The sequence below is a fragment of the Cottoperca gobio genome, chromosome 9 (assembly GCF_900634415.1).
Source record: "Cottoperca gobio chromosome 9, fCotGob3.1, whole genome shotgun sequence".
Lineage (NCBI taxonomy): Eukaryota > Metazoa > Chordata > Actinopteri > Perciformes > Bovichtidae > Cottoperca > Cottoperca gobio.
The window spans coordinates 10,479,759-10,495,597 of NC_041363.1; the positions used below are offsets into that span (position 1 = coordinate 10,479,759).

At 40.3% G+C, this 15,839-nt stretch overlaps 1 protein-coding gene across 1 annotated transcript; it reads left to right on the forward strand.

Annotated features, from left to right (window-relative positions):
• The first annotated feature begins 1,980 nt into the window (after nucleotides 1–1,980).
• Nucleotides 1,981–11,045, forward strand: plekha2 (pleckstrin homology domain containing A2). Its single transcript, XM_029440327.1, is given in 13 exon segments — nucleotides 1,981–1,996; nucleotides 5,286–5,433; nucleotides 5,563–5,619; nucleotides 6,014–6,062; nucleotides 6,184–6,281; nucleotides 7,106–7,237; nucleotides 7,458–7,490; nucleotides 7,492–7,548; nucleotides 7,659–7,727; nucleotides 7,836–7,906; nucleotides 8,548–8,611; nucleotides 9,243–9,320; nucleotides 9,427–11,045. Coding segments are annotated over 13 exon segments (1,305 nt in total). The 5' UTR covers nucleotides 1,981–1,991; the 3' UTR covers nucleotides 9,871–11,045.
• Nucleotides 11,046–15,839: the final 4,794 nt, after the last annotated feature.

Sequence of the window (15,839 nt, forward strand, 5' to 3'; positions counted from 1 at the left end):
CGGTGTGTGTATATGTTAGTGTCCCTGATGTAAAAGGGAAAGTAGAGAGAAACAGGAGGGTCTGTGGAAACTTCAGGCCTTCCTTCTGCAACTGTGTAACTTGAATCGTGTGCAGTCGCCACAGCATATGAAATAATGAGGTAAGTCTCCCGACTCCGGCAGGTCATATGACGTGCGACCACTTCCTCTTAACATGAGGGCACAAATTAACCAAAAGAAGAAAAAAAAACAGAATGCAGACTCACTCCTGTAAGCGCAGATATTTGTTATTTCAGCACTTATAATGGTGACACCGAGGAAGATTGAACACGTGTGGAAACTTTAAACCCAAATTCTGTAGTTGAAACCAGGAGGTCAGGTCAGTTCATCTGCTCTCAGAAGTTTCATCACAGGACTCAAACTGTGGTCACCTTTGTGTAAAGGTGGAGAAAAAAAGTGAAGAAATAATGAAGTAGTGTACACCACAAAATGTGTCCGATGCTCAAGTTCCTTTTTTTTGCAGATTAAGATTATACATAAAAACACAAGATAAAATCAGAAAATAAGATGCATTGATGAAGTTTAAACTATGAGATCGTCAAGCACAAGTACCACGTGGGTCTCCTACAATGCATATTATTTTGCCAGGAATGAAACTTTCTGAAATGGACCATTCTGCAACAGTAACACCTGAACTTTGAGTCACGACTCCTCAGCCCCTTGATGCTACTGCTTATTTATGAAGAACACAATGCTGTTCAGGATAAAACTGTTGGAGTTTAACCAAATAAGTAACTGACAGCTAAACAAAAAGTTATGATTAGCAGTGTTACAAGCTTATTTAAAATATATTTTTTCCATAGACATATTTGCATAAAGTGTATCATATTTGCACAAAGAGAAGTAGCTGATATTTCTGGGTTTTCTATTATCTCTTAAGACTTTTTAAAATATATGTAATACAGTATAAGTGAACCTGACTAACTCAAAATTACTGCTAGACCTTTATTCAGGGATGCAGCTTCCATTGGGGACACCAAGGTTACATTCTGCACTTACTAACAGATTACATATGTTTGAGTTTTAAGGCCAGTTCTATTTTTTCTGACTATTTCTTTTAAAGCAACGTTTTCTAGGGATAAAACTATATACATTGAAATTAAAGAGATTAAATATTCCACCACCAGAAACACCTGACGATGCAGAACATGCTTTGGAACAACATTTAGAAGGGCTATGCAGTGCAAGGAAAATATAATAAAATAATTCATATGTGGAAATTTGAGTTTGTTTTTTGGCTAGTCAGATATTTGTGAGGGAGATGTTGTGCTGGGAACATTTGGATTTAAGGATTTCTAAAATTGCTTTAAGTGGGACATTATTACATGCTGGTAGTTGCTGCTTTTACAGTTTTAAAAGGAAAGGAAGACAATGTTTTTTTTCCACCACAGCTTTTAGCACCTGTCACACACTCCATTACCTGCCATGGCAGGTGTATGCATGACACTATTCTTCCCTGTGTAGACCTGTTTATCCAGGTTTACACGCCCTTATTTTATAGCTGCTCATTTATATGAACCACCCGCCTAAACTGAGTGTGTGTGTGTCTGTGTTTGACCCAGTTTTAAATTTGCTCCCTGGACAGATAACACAACACACTCAGTTGCAGTAAGAAAGATCCTGCGCACGTTTCTATGTATTTTCTGAATAAAAGCCTCTAAAAAGAGCACAAACTGTCAAAACAAATAGTTCTTTGTTGCATCGCTGATGTAAAAAAAAGAAAGAAAAAAAAAGCAGAGATCTGTTGAGCTGTTTAGTTCCTCTTCAGTGAGATCAGCAGCAGAGAGGAGGAGGAGGACCCGGCCGGAGCTCCGAGGACGCATAGATCACATCCGGGGCTGGTTTATTCTAATAACGAAACGTCCAACCCGGAAAAAAAGACAACTCTTCTGTAAGCCGATCACACAAACAAACAGACGAGAGAACCTGATGCACGCCTGCTTTGTTAATGTATGCTGTGAGTAAAAGTTATTAAAAGTTTGTCTAACATGCTCGTTATTCACCAGACTCGGGTCTCTCCTCTGTGCATCGGAGCCGTGCGGGGCGCTGGCTGTGGCGCACACTGACTCCACAGTGGGTAAGTAGTCAGCCGACAGTGGCACTTTGTAACTGTACGAGGGTTGCCGCCTCATTGCCTGTATGTATGTATGTGTGTGTGTGTGTGTGTGTGAGAGAGAGAGAGAGAGAGAGAGAGAGAGAGAGAGAGAGAGAGAGAGAGAGAGAGAGAGAGAGAGAGAGAGAGAGAGAGAGAGAGAGAGAGAGAGAGAGAGAGAGAGAGAGAGAGAGTGTGTGTGTGTTTGTGTTAGGCTATTGTAGGTGTGGAAGGCCGTTGTTGGATCTGGTGATTCAGTGCAGGTCATCTGAGCTCTCTGTCAGGTGTCGCTGAGTAATTCTGCCAGATCACATTTAAACCGAACTAAAATTGCATGCTCATAATCACGTTATACGTGCACGCCTGTGACCGTGGTCATTTAGTGACGTGAAGCTCGTGCATGCACTGTGGTCAATAATGTGAATATCCAGCTGTCACTAGAAAGCAGTGAAGACCGACAGTGATTATTCGTTTGGTCCATAACATGTCAGACAGCATTGAAACATGCCTGTCACAACCTCCCAGAGCCCAAGGTAACGTCTTTGTTTTCCAAACCCAAAGATATTCAGTTATATGTTTTGAGGTATTTCATTTCTATTTTATGCTACTTTATATTTTTACTCTACCGGAGGGAACTATTATACTTTTTATAGCTATAATTATAGGGGTAGGGCGGACAGCTTAACCTTGTAGGCTAATAATAATAATAAAAAAATAATAATAATCATAATAATCATTTGAAGGTAACCTTACATCACATAAGACTAGTAATAAAACATACAATAAGCAACAAAGTACCGGTAATAAAAAGCCAATTAAATCAACAATAAGCTACAGAGCATAGCTCAGCACTGTGTTAAACTTGGTATCGGAAAAAGATGCAGTTAAAGTGAGTAAGCTAGTTTAAAAAGATGTGTTTTAAGAGGAATATTGAATTATTTAATGGAGTCCAGTATGCTGATGTGGTGCATAGGAGGGAGCCCGGGCACTTATTGTGCAGAGTCGATGGCTGGTTGACCTGCTGACTTGTGGTCCACTTTTTAATAAAGATGAGGCTCTTCCCAGCTCTATTACCATTTCCAATAGACCCCCCCTTCAAACTGCAACATCCTCCCCTCAAAAGAAACAATACTTTTTGTACAGACTCTAATATATGAGGCCTTTTTAAATCCTAGAAAGTATATGAAGCCGTTTAAAATGACCCTAACCACGTAAGCAACGCTCACATGTTAATGCATCAATAGTCATCAATAATATTCCACCACTGTCAGCCGATCCTCACAGTTGAGAATCTTGAACTAGATCGTGTTATTTTTAGATTATTAGATTAGTTACCATTTCATTTTAAGATGATCGATGCATCGATTCAGCCCTAAATTAAAGGCTTCAGTGCCTCAAATCTGATAAAATATATGACAAATTGTGTCTCGTTTTGCTATAACTGAGTTGGATTCAAGTGTAGGATTGAGCGTGTGTGAAGCTCTAAGTCGAGATACAGTATCTCCATCTGTTAAGCATTGATTTTGCTTGTTCTTTTGAACTTCAAGAACAAAATTGCTAGAGTATGGCTGACATCTATCAGTTTCTGTTTCAAGAAGAGGGGGTTTATCTTGTCCACAAATAAAGCAGATGTAAACTGAGTGTAGGTGGGTTTCACTTCACTGCCCTGGATGTGGTCAAACACGATGATACTGATGTCACTGCTGTGGTCTGTACACTCTGTTCTGCCCTCATACATTGATATATGTGTCATCCTGTTACTTTTCAAACCCAAAGTACTTTACATCTCATAGGAACATGCTAAAAACTGTCTGAACTAAATGTATTGGTAAAGTTATGTCTAAGATGCCACAACCTCACCGCTGCTTCTCCCTGTAATGGTTGAGCCTGATGTTTTCCGATACCCAAAATGGTGTGTGTGTGTGTGTGTGTGTGTGTGTGTGTGTGTGTGTTAGTCTCAGTGTGTGTGTTTGTGTTCTTTTCTCTTTTCCATTACACTCAGATAAAGGTAATAGAGGTTGCACACATTTTTCAAAGCAGTTTCAAAATGAAGGTTTTACCAGAGCAGGGATGATGAAGCCTATGAATCTGTTGTTATTTCTGTGTGTGTGTGTGTGTGTGTGTGTGTGTGTGTGTGTGTGTGTGTGTGTGTGTGTGTGTGTGTGTGGGTGTGTGTGTGTGTGTGCTCATGTGTCTGAATGTATTCATGGAAATGTTCATGGAAATTCATGACAGTCCTGTAAAAGTATTGGCAGAAGGCTCAGCCATTCAGTCTTGATCATATATTTGATATCACTGTCACGTTATACTTTTCTGTTCTTATTATACAAAAACACATCAGTCACAGATGTGGCCTAGTTAGCCGTCATATTACCTTTTGTGGCCATTAAATTCAAGCGGGGAAAATGGCGAAAAGTAAAAGTTTATCTGCATGTTTGTATTCAGTGCATCCGACTGTGTTACTTCATGTTAAGTTTGCAGAGATGCAAAAGAAACGACAGTGGAGAGACTAAAAGTTCCCTCAGCTACTTAAAGAGGACAAGATTATAAAATATAGCTCTCACCGTGCCAGAAGTCTTCTGACTCCCCCACAAAAAAAGTGCTTCCCTGGAAAGCAAACATTACTGAAATATCATCAGCGTGCCTGAGTGTCTGAACTGAATGAGTCTTGATTTAGTTATTTTGTTGAGAAATCAGTCAGCAGCTCAGTGATTCACATACATGGCCTCATCTTAATGAATACATCTCACCAGCTCTCTCCCTTCTCCTTCCCTCTTTTTCCCCATTCCTCCCTCTCTCTCCTCTCTCTTCCCTGGCCAGTGGAAATGTGCGTGTGTGCAAATCTTGAGTGCAGTCTGTAATTTTTGGCTGTGGTGGAGGGCCTCATCTCAGCCTCAGGCTTCAGGGTTTGCTGCTCAGCCTCAATCACGTCACATGAAAAACTGCTGAGTGCGCACGGGTCTCTTTCTTCCTGTGTATGTGTGTGTGCTTGTGTGCATTTGAAACAGTAAATGAAAGCTTATCCTCCACATCTGCCTGTCTCTGACTTTCTGTCCTATGAGTCCCATCTCCTTCTGTAGCTCTTTTTTACCATTTGTGTCTCTCATCTGATTTGAGTATCTGTCCGTCTGGGTGTCCCGGTGATATGTGATAGCAGCAGCATGCCGTACGTGGACCGGCTGAACCGTGTATGTGGCTTCCTGGACGTGGAGGAGAAGGAGAACAGCTGCCGCTTCCAGAGGCGATACTTCATCCTCGACACGCAGGAAAATGCTCTGCTGTGGTATATGGACAACCCTCAGGTACTCTACACAAAAATGCATGACAAACATTTGAACAAACGGCAAGAGGAAGTGAAATTGACCAATAGGAGCCGTGTAACCTTGGACTCTGAGCCAATGACGAGTCTGTGTGTTTGTGTTTGCATGCAGAACCTGCCCAGTGGAGCTAGCTTTGTTGGCAGCCTGAAACTAACCTACATCTCTAAGGTAAACCATTTCTCTTTGCGGTGTGTTAAGGTAGTGAGCTACATTCATGTACAGCAGAGGAGACAACTGAGCAATATGGACTAAGAGTATCACACAAATCGAAACATGTAAATAGGGTGCACAGATACACCAGATCGGAGTTATCTGTAGTTAACGGTCACAGGCAGAAGCAGACTTTGTGAAGTTTTCCAGATGTCAGAGCGCTCGCTGAGCTAACCAGAGATAATGACATCTGGCTGCACTGCACTGTAGTGCTGACAGCTCCTCCCTGGACACTCTGAGTCAAATAGATGGCAAGGATATGAAATGTTTCTCCTCTTCACTTCTCGCCTCCCTCTTCTCCTCTATTTTATCTTCTCTTCTCTCCTTTTGTCTCCTCTCTCCTCCTCCTCAGGTAAACGAAGCCACAGTGAAGCAAAAGCCGAAGACAGAGTTCTGCTTTGGTGAGTTTTTTCGAGGAGAAACGCTAAGGCATGCTTATAGCACACAATGCCATTAACTTTTTTCTTTTTAATACAATGTGGTTACTGTGGATATTCATGGCATTGATGTCTATTTCCACAGTCATCAATGCAGTTTCTCGGAGGTACTTCCTCCAAGCCAACGATGTGACTGACATGAGGGACTGGGTGGCGGCGCTCAACAAGGCCAGCAAGATCACTGTGAGTGCAACACACACACACACCAGCACGCATGCATGACGAAACCCATACGTCTTCGTCTAATGTGTTGTTAGAAAAAGGCTAAACTAGCAGTTATTGATGAGGGATTTGTTTCCACCTGAGCACAGGAAGCTGCAGTTTGCGGTGATGTGACTGAAACCAGTTTGGCCTTGCTTGCACCCTGCCCACAAATACCCTCTGACACACTTGTTGAATGAGGAAATTGTGAATGTGCATAAATATGAGCACACACACACACACACACACATCATTGTGGCGGAGGAGTCAAAACCCCATTGTACGCATAATCTGTCTGCAAGATGACCAGGCCCTTGTTGAATGGCGACATCCAGATGACAGAGAAGAGTGTTTGTCTCTTTCTCTCACCTGCACACTGACACAGGAAGCAGCAACGCCAACTCTCTCTTTCACTTCCCCTTCGATGGGAGGGCTTCTCTGCCGCCTTTTCTCAGCTTCCTTGGCCTCAATGAAAACTAAGACATACTTCCTAAAGCAGAGGGACCTGGTGTAAATGCAGTAATCAAAGTAAAGCACTGATTAATGGATTTTACATTATTGATTTTGCTGCCTTGTTTTCAGGAATAGCCTCCGTGTGTTAAACTGTTAAAGGGTGATAACATTCAAACAACCCGTTCGACTGAGTTGGATGTTTCCATGCAGAATATTTTACAGTTGCAGCACGGAGACTCCCGCGGGGAATTAAACCTCTAACCGCTGGCAATTAGTAACAAGCTTTACCAACTAAGCTCCACTTGTTAATGCCAAACTAGTTGATATAAGCCCACCTGCTGCTGTGCTCACAGGTTCCTAAGTCAGGCCCTGCACCGCCAAGGTCCGATGTCACCGCACTAATCAACGAACCTCAGGGAGTGAAGAAACAGCAGGCCTACAAGACCGAGATCTTCGGTAGCGTGGTGGTGCACACTCCCATCCAGGTAATGAATCTGAAAGCAATGTGGTTAATATAACGTTATTAGGGTGTCAGTGGTGACGCTAGAAGACAGAATTAGCGATGCTGAGCATTGTTTTTGTCTGTACCTCTTGCTCTCGGCCTCGACCACTTTGTGTGTAATGTGATGTATTTCTGAAGATGGTGGTTACACTTACCATGATTGTTGTAATGATATTGAAGATAGCTACGCTGAAATGTTTCAGAATGAGAGCGAGGAGACAGAAGGGAAAGAGAGGAAAGGGCAACAGGCCAGGCATGCTGAGGTGCGGTTACTGTGTCAAACAGGGAAATGTGGTGAGTACACAGCCACTTATAACTGATAAACTCTGTGTTTGAATGCAAAAAGCTGCATGTGGAAACTAATGTGCTCTGTGTGTGTGTGTGTGTGTGTGTGTGTGCTTTAGAGGAAGAGCTGGAAGAGGAGGTTTTTCACCCTGGATGACAATGCAGTCAGTTACTACAAGTCTGAGACGGTGAGGAGCCAGACGCTTTTTGTATTTTCTCTAAAATGTTGGAGTTTTGTTTTGTGTGACTGAGGTCTTTGTCTATCCGTGTCTAATTTGTGCTAACGTATGTCCCAGGATAAGGAGCCTCTCCGAGCTGTTCCACTGAGGGACATTCAGAAGGTCCATGAATGTCTCGTAAAGTCAGGGTGAGTCGATGTGAAACACAGTCAAATTCTCCCAACGTTTTACTTTCCCACCATCTGCTTATCTCTTCCAGAGAATACTCTGATAACAGATTACAGGTTGAAGAGATACAAACAGAAGCCATGCATATGAACACACACATAGGCTAACATGGAGGTGTCGATAGTTTAAAGTTTGATATTCAGACATTAAGGGAAGTTCTCCTTCTGATTTTATGTGCAGGATAAAGCTTGACGTGTTGGTTTTATCTCATGATTTATAGATCTATGATCTATATTGAAGCGTGAAGACTGTGAACAACTTTACAATTTATGGAAACTAACAGGCTGACGTCTCAAAAGTTCATGCAAAAGAGAGCTTTTCAGAAAACAAGTGGCCAAATTAACTAATATGACAATTTATTTTCTCCACTTTTTAAAGAGAAACAACATGACCCACTGCAATTCTGGCTTTTATTTAGACCCAGTTCAGATATCTTCTATTTTAAAGGTGGTTTTCAGCTACAAATAATGCTTTATTATTGGATTAATTAAGGCACATAGTTCAAATATAATGTTATTTAGTATATTTTGCAAACAGCTAAACTTATACATACACATATAAGGTTTAAATAACAATACATTTTCTTCTGTGTGTCCATCAGAGATCTGCTGCTGAGAGACAACCTGTTTGAGATCATCACCAGCTCCAGGACCTTCTACATTCAGGTACAGTCCCGTCTTCCTGTTATACTAACCAATCAGAGTCACAAGTTTTAAAATCTTGGGTGCTCTCCGGCTCTGGAAGCGTTGACTACAGTAGAGACGAGGTGCTTTGTCCGTCAGGGCAGAGAGAGTCTACATTCACAGGTGTATCTGTCCTGATGCTTTGAGTTGTTTACTCTCAATGCTCTGCTGCTGATGTGTGGCACGGGCTCTTTTTTTCAGAGTATGAAAAGTTTGTTTTTGTGAAACGGGCAAAGACATCTGTTACCATAACAACAATTACATCCTGTCGCCCCCCCCCCCCTGGGAGAACAGCTGACTGAGACGGTGGGTCGGATCGTACGGGAAGTGCTGGGACAGAGAGGCTGCAAGCATGAGCGCTTTTGTTTTTGTCTGTGCGAGGGGGGAAAAAAGGAAGCATCACAAACATTTAGTCAACAGAAAAAAACCAACAATACATAAACTGAGACTGAGATCAGTGAAAGTGCGGGAAGTTAAAAATCATCTTAAGCTAAAATAGAACTTGATTTTACAAATTAAAATAAGAGGACAAACCACTACAGTCGCTAATCTAAAAATAAGTGCAGATATGCAGCTCTGCAAGGCTTTATCTTCTGCTAATGTTTCCCTACAGACAGACTCTCCCGAGGAGATGCATGGCTGGATCAGGGACATCGAGATGAAGATCCAGGACTTCAGAGGTCCCCCTAAGGTAACCGTTGTCTCTACAATCCTTTCTCAGTGCATGTTGTTGGAGGAGAAGTGAAGACATTAGCGTATGATGAATACTGATGATGTCTTTGTCTTTCTCATTGCAGGGTTTGTTATTTAAACGTGGGTCCTCTCTCTATCGAAGTCACAATGCCTCCTCAGCGTCTCGAGGTCAGCAGGGTGACGAGCGCAGACCTGCGCTGGTCAAGTCTTGCTCCGTGGCGTCGGGCTGGCAGCCGTGGACGCCTGTCCCTGCCTGTGAGCCCTCCATGCTGGATGCGGAGGATGAAGACAGTGCTTTCAGCTCTCTGCCCACCTTGCCTTCTCTCTCCTCGTCCTCCACCTCGTCCTCCACCTCCTCCTCCTCCAACTCTCTCTCCGCCCCAATCCCTTGCCCCAGTGCTTCTCAAGCAGCTTCAAGCGTACTGGGGATGCTCACAGTGTCAGGAGATGTGGCCAGCGGGCGTCGGAGACACCGCTCACAGCCTCAGCCTCACACATCCTTCCCCTTCAGCCTCGACGAAGACGGCATCCGCACCACAGACGTCTAAGTTCCATGAAGTCTCTTCAGACTCCTGTGTGGACTTCAGTGTTGGTACCTGCTTTAAAATGAATGTGACTGGTAATAATAGTATTCCCTGCTAATGAAGTGACACTGTGAGCATCTGCCTCAACGCCATGACGTGAGACGGGAGCCTCCTGCTGGTCTTTTAGCTGTATTGCAGACGAAGGATGCGCACAGCTGGAAGGGGACCAAGAGGCCGTGAAGAAGTACGATGGAGTGGTAATAGTGCAACTTCCTTTGAAAACTTGAATAATCTTGTTGTTAATTGTTTTTTAACAATTAAAAATGTTAATTATGGCACATGCTTTCAATCTGTTGCACTTGGCTCCCCTCGGAGATATAACTCTCATCACAACCCTGCTAGAAGTATTCACCAAGAAGTGTTTGAAGGCATTTAAACACAGTAGTATCCATTGTTTTTATATTCAAGCTTATGGTCACAAAGAACGTTAAAATAATATGGGTATTTTTAGTTTCTTTTGAGCCAGCCGTGTTTTTGTACCTTCTTTCTTCCTGAGTAACACATTATGTCAACTTACCTTCATTAATAATTAACAAGCATTTGTTTACGCACATCTGATCAGGTGTCTGGGGGGGAAAGTAAGTGTAGGTCTCATAAAAAAACGTACATGAGGGTTGCAGCAGCTTTTATGTGTTCGCACTTGTTTTATGTTTATGTTTTAAACAGGAGCTTTTAATACTTGGCTTAAAGATCAAGTCAGTAAACTGTGACTCCTTCTTAGCTTTTAACAGGGTACCTCCCGTAATAATACAGCAGTGTTTTGAGATGGTACTGCCTACGTCAAAGTACAGTTGATCCGATGGTTGACAGCTTTGTAAATGTGATGTTCTTATTCCAGCATTATGTGGGAAAATGTGCCACTACTTCTGGTAATTTAATTGTAATTGCGCACTTTGCTTTTCTCATTTTACTTGTATTGTTTTTTGCTTTCACAGCAGATATTACAGCTTCCTCTGAGATGTCTCAGACACTTTATGTTGTTCCACCAGTAGTCTCAACCCTCCTCAAGTTCACCTCAAGACTTAATTGATGTGGTACCATGTTCACGCCTGTTTCCGTTTTCTGAAGCTGTGTGCACTCGTCTGCCTGCCTGTATAATGATCATTTTCTTTCTTGTACATTAAATGATGCTTTGTATTCGTCTTGTTCGGGTTGTTTTTGATCATCTTGAAAGTGCATAGCTTGTTTCAGTTTGACTTGACACTAGGTAAATCCGCATTTCATAGCAAAGATAGCGGAAACAAACTTTCTAAATTTAGCTTTTGATAGAAGTGATGGCGTTAAGACTTCTTGAACTTAAATGTAAGTTTTCTCTTTGTTCTCTCCCCCAACTGCAAAAATGTCCCAACCGCCAGGCATGCAGAGGGTCAGGACTGGTGATTTGACCTTTTAACAGTCACCTTAAACTCATGCACACTATGTAGACACAAATTCAAGCATGCACGCCATACACATGCCAATCTAGTGCCCAGAGGCCGTGTTAAGTGAAGTGTTTCACACGTCCAGTGCAAAGGTCCATTAGGTAAAACGCCTAAAACTCTGTCCTGACCTCCGTCCAGTGCAGCTGCATGGCTGCAGGACCGATGAGAGTAAAATGTCTCCACTGAACAGTTTTAAATTGTGTCGAAGGTTAAAAAAAAAAAGAAGAAATAGAAAGAAAAAGGCCCTGAGTGCCTGTGAAATGTCAGCTGTGTTGAAATGAGTTTTCAGTCTGTTAAAGACAAAGCTCCTCTAGGTACTGAGAAATCTAAGCAGAAACATGTGGCAGGACCAGTAGTGAGTAGATGAGCTTGTGGAGGACTATGTTTATTTGTGTAAAACAAACTCCACATCTCATACTTTTACTACAAACTTTCTAATTTGTGATGTTTGACACGCGGATCTAACACCTCCCACCAATTATAATATATATAAACTTCTCTGGGGAGATTCTTATCTCTCCATTTACAGCCTGTATATTCAAACGGGTTGAGAGACAGTTAAGAGATTGTGTGGCAACACACAATAAGCCTTCAAGGGTGAATTTCCTTTGTGTGTGTGCACAGACATAATGTAAAGGTCACGCCACACTTCAGTTTGACGCCTGTGAGTGACAGGCAGCTCTGAGGGCAGACTGCTCCCCTAAATGTTAATCTTCCCACATGGATGACTCTGCACTAGACTGCTCTTTCTCTCTCTGCCTCTTTCTGATGCCATTACACTCTGGTGATTATAGATGTTGCTCCTAAATATAGTCAGAATCAAAATACGGTTAATTGCCGAGTAGGTTTTCACTTACAAGACATTTGCCTTGGTGTTTGGTGCAGACAAGAAACAATAAACACGTTTAGAGGAAATAAAAGGTACAGGCAAAGTCACATAAATATAGAATAGGAAAAATATAAGTATTCAAAAATACCATACTTAAACGAATATGTACAATATGATGCCTTGTTCCTGTAGCTGTAGCTCGATGGTTATAGTTTGTTGCTTGTTCAGTGGTTTGAGCTCAATCGGATCAAATGTATTTGATTAAAAACAACTACATGGTGTGTTCTGTTTGTTTCTTTTGGACTTTGTCATAATTTATGCTTTCCACTGTTTCCACTCTTATTTCCCTGTTTGCAGAAGAAAGCCACTAGATGGAGCTGCAAGGCACCACACTTCATTCACCACACTGTCAAGTAGTGTGTCAGCTTGCAAGCAGCTGAAGATGCTAGAGCTCATAAAGCCGTCCTGCTCACTTTGAAACCCAATGAAACTATTCATAGAGGATATTCCCTTTCAGTATCAATCACAATATGCAAGAATTATGAATGAGAATGACATACAGGCTGCTAACAAATGACAAGTACATTTGTTTCCTGTGTTTGTGCTTCACTTTATGTCTCCTAGTATGTCCCCTTCAAAATAAAAGTCCCAATAGTAATACAATTAAGGGCTCAGATCAGAACACAGTCTAATGAGTATAGAAGTGGAGGATAAACAGAATAGAATACGATGGAATAAACCCGGTTGACTATATTAAACCAAAAATATAATATAAAAGTTTATTCAAGTTATATTGATAAATGTTCATAAGGAAATGGTATATAGCTAAACTATATTGTTTATTATTGTCAGTCGATCATGTGTTGGTAAAATAATTAAAATAATGCTAACACAATGGATACTACAGCTAGACACTGGGTATCTGTGAAACATGAAGATTATTTGAGAAAGAATTTCATTTGAATTTTTTCACATAACAAATGACACATAATGATTGTATCAGCTTATTGGCATGCATGGCCAACTTCATGCCAATGAGCTGAAACAATGAAATGGATTTGATCAGTGAGTTGAATGTTTGGAAGAACATCACTGCCTTACAGTTCATCATTTTCACAACAATCAAGCTTACAACTATTACTTTTAGGTTTGAACTGACAGATGTAATGACTAAAGAGACGTAGATTTTTTTGTTTGTATGTTGGGTTTTAAAAGGTCTCTGAGCAACATTGACCGCTGGTGTGTGATATTTTGACCTCATCACTTGCCACCCAACCACTAAGTGATCTGATCTGAAGGCAAATTTACAACAAGTCAGATTACACACACTGACTTTAAAGAAGAGCGTAACATTTAACTAAGCCTCTCACATGTTAGAGTCTCCCTAACATGTGTAATATGAAGTCATATTAATGTGGAACAGCTTTTCCTTCATCTGGACTCGGAGGCCCCGTCTGGACCGTTGCCAAACCCCCCACCCTCCTCTGTTCCCACATCAGACCACCTTACAAACTGGAGGCTGAGGGGGGTTGGAATGTATTTTGCCCTGTGTGATGTGATTGTTTGCAGAGAAATGGGTTGACCTTGCCCTCTAATGCCACACACACACGCACACACTCGCTTGGGCCCGAGCTGGAAGTGTGTGAGACAGACCTGCTGAGTGCAGGAGGTCTGGGACCCCGTCACCACTTCCTCCAGACAGAGAACAGAGGATCCAGTCAGCTGAAGCCAGGATGGGACAATAATGAGCCGTCCAGCCACCACCACCACCACCTCATTTCAGGTATTATTGAAACCTTTGCCTCTCACTTTTCTTCTGCATAAACCAACTAACTGAGAGATATAAGACCATAAGACAAGTCCAAAATGTAATACCATACATTAATTACTCAGATTTTAAAGATATAAATGACAAAAATTGGTGCAAAGTAAAAGTAACAGTTTATTAAGTAAATGTAACAATAACCTTAAAGAACACATCCTGTGGATATTTATAGTGTGTGTTATCTTCGCAGTGTGTATTAACATGTCTAATATTAGGATGCTCTTTTAAAAATGTTGAGTTTTCAAATAGTAAATATTTCATTTTAGAAAGGTTATTTTTATATAATTTATATAATATAATATAAAGGAAATTAAATATGTAAGATCAGGTTTCTGAAAGCTACATAATTAAATGATTTCAAAGTTTTCTCAAATTAAATCGTGTATGATTTAATAACATTGGTTTGATCATTTAGTATATTCCATGGTCTTATATGAGAGTGGCAAATTAAGATGTTTTTTTATTTTTTTATTAATTAGTATTTTTTGTCAATGTATTTTATTATTATTAGGCAGAAGAGATTTTGGACAAATTTATATTTTATAGAGTGCCTACAATAATCAGTCTGATGATTTTGTGTTTTTGTTTCCAAATGAAAGATTAGCGTTTGTAAACAACGACAAAACAAGTCAGTTCAAAAGGGTTTAAGTCAATTAGATGAGGTATGTTTTAATATTATTATTATTATTATTATTATTATTATTATTATTATTATTATTATTATTATTATTATTATTATTATTATATTATATTCGATTCTATCATTTCTACTTGCAACGGATGAAGTTACAGAACTTTTCGGAAATATTGTATTTGTTGAAACTACAGGCTGTCTTTCAGGAACACACAAAATTATTTTGTTGCGTTATAAATTCATGGATTGCAGCGACCTCATTATCATACCGTGGTGTGTTTAGCTTAAAGGCTCAATAAACAGACGAGTGAGTTTTGCCAAATCACTCATTTTGACTGGAAAGTCGTGATTTTTATTTTTCTATCAATACAATTTTGATTTACATAACATTATCCTCAGAAATCTATTTTTATTTTACAGTATACAGCAACTCTGTGGCAAAATGTTAAATTATTATTATTAAAAATGTTAAGTCGACATTTTATCGTACACGGGATGTAACTTCAGCTCCTTCTGAGCAATCAATGCATGAAACTTAATGATTAATCTGTTTAATTTGTTTTTTCATGTAATTACATTATTTGAATGCAAAGTAGTATTTTTTCATGTAATTTTTTTTATGGGTCTGCATTTTGATGTGTTTATTTCTGTTTAAAGTTTGAAAGTCAAATCATCGACCTGTGAGTTATAAAAGGGCTCAAACAAAACTCCACTGAAAACAAATACAATGAATGAGATAAACATATTTTAGGGTAATCCTTCTAAACTAGGCACCAATAATAAAATGTCCAGGATATAGTCTTATTGATAGTTTAATTGGCTACTGTTTGTTCTCTTAATTGCTTTATTCAATTACAATTGAATAGGCTATATATTGTATTCAGGATACTTAAAAGTGTACTCATAAAAGGTCGTTTCAGCAAAGTCACGATGTGTTGGTTGTTGTTCAAAATATCATGTATAGCGACTATATTATTGTAAACTCATAATCAGTAGAATAACAGTAAATCATTTATTTTGAATCGTACTTTCCTTATACTTTGCACACGCTGGGTGAGTGAGCTATTTGAAAACATCTTAAAAAGCGTGTGTCTGCGCGTGCCTGTGTATAAATTGATTGGTAGGTTATCAGAGCAGTTCAGAAACTTCATGGGTCCTCATTTACACACACACACACACACACACACACACACACGCACACACGCACACACGCACGCACACACG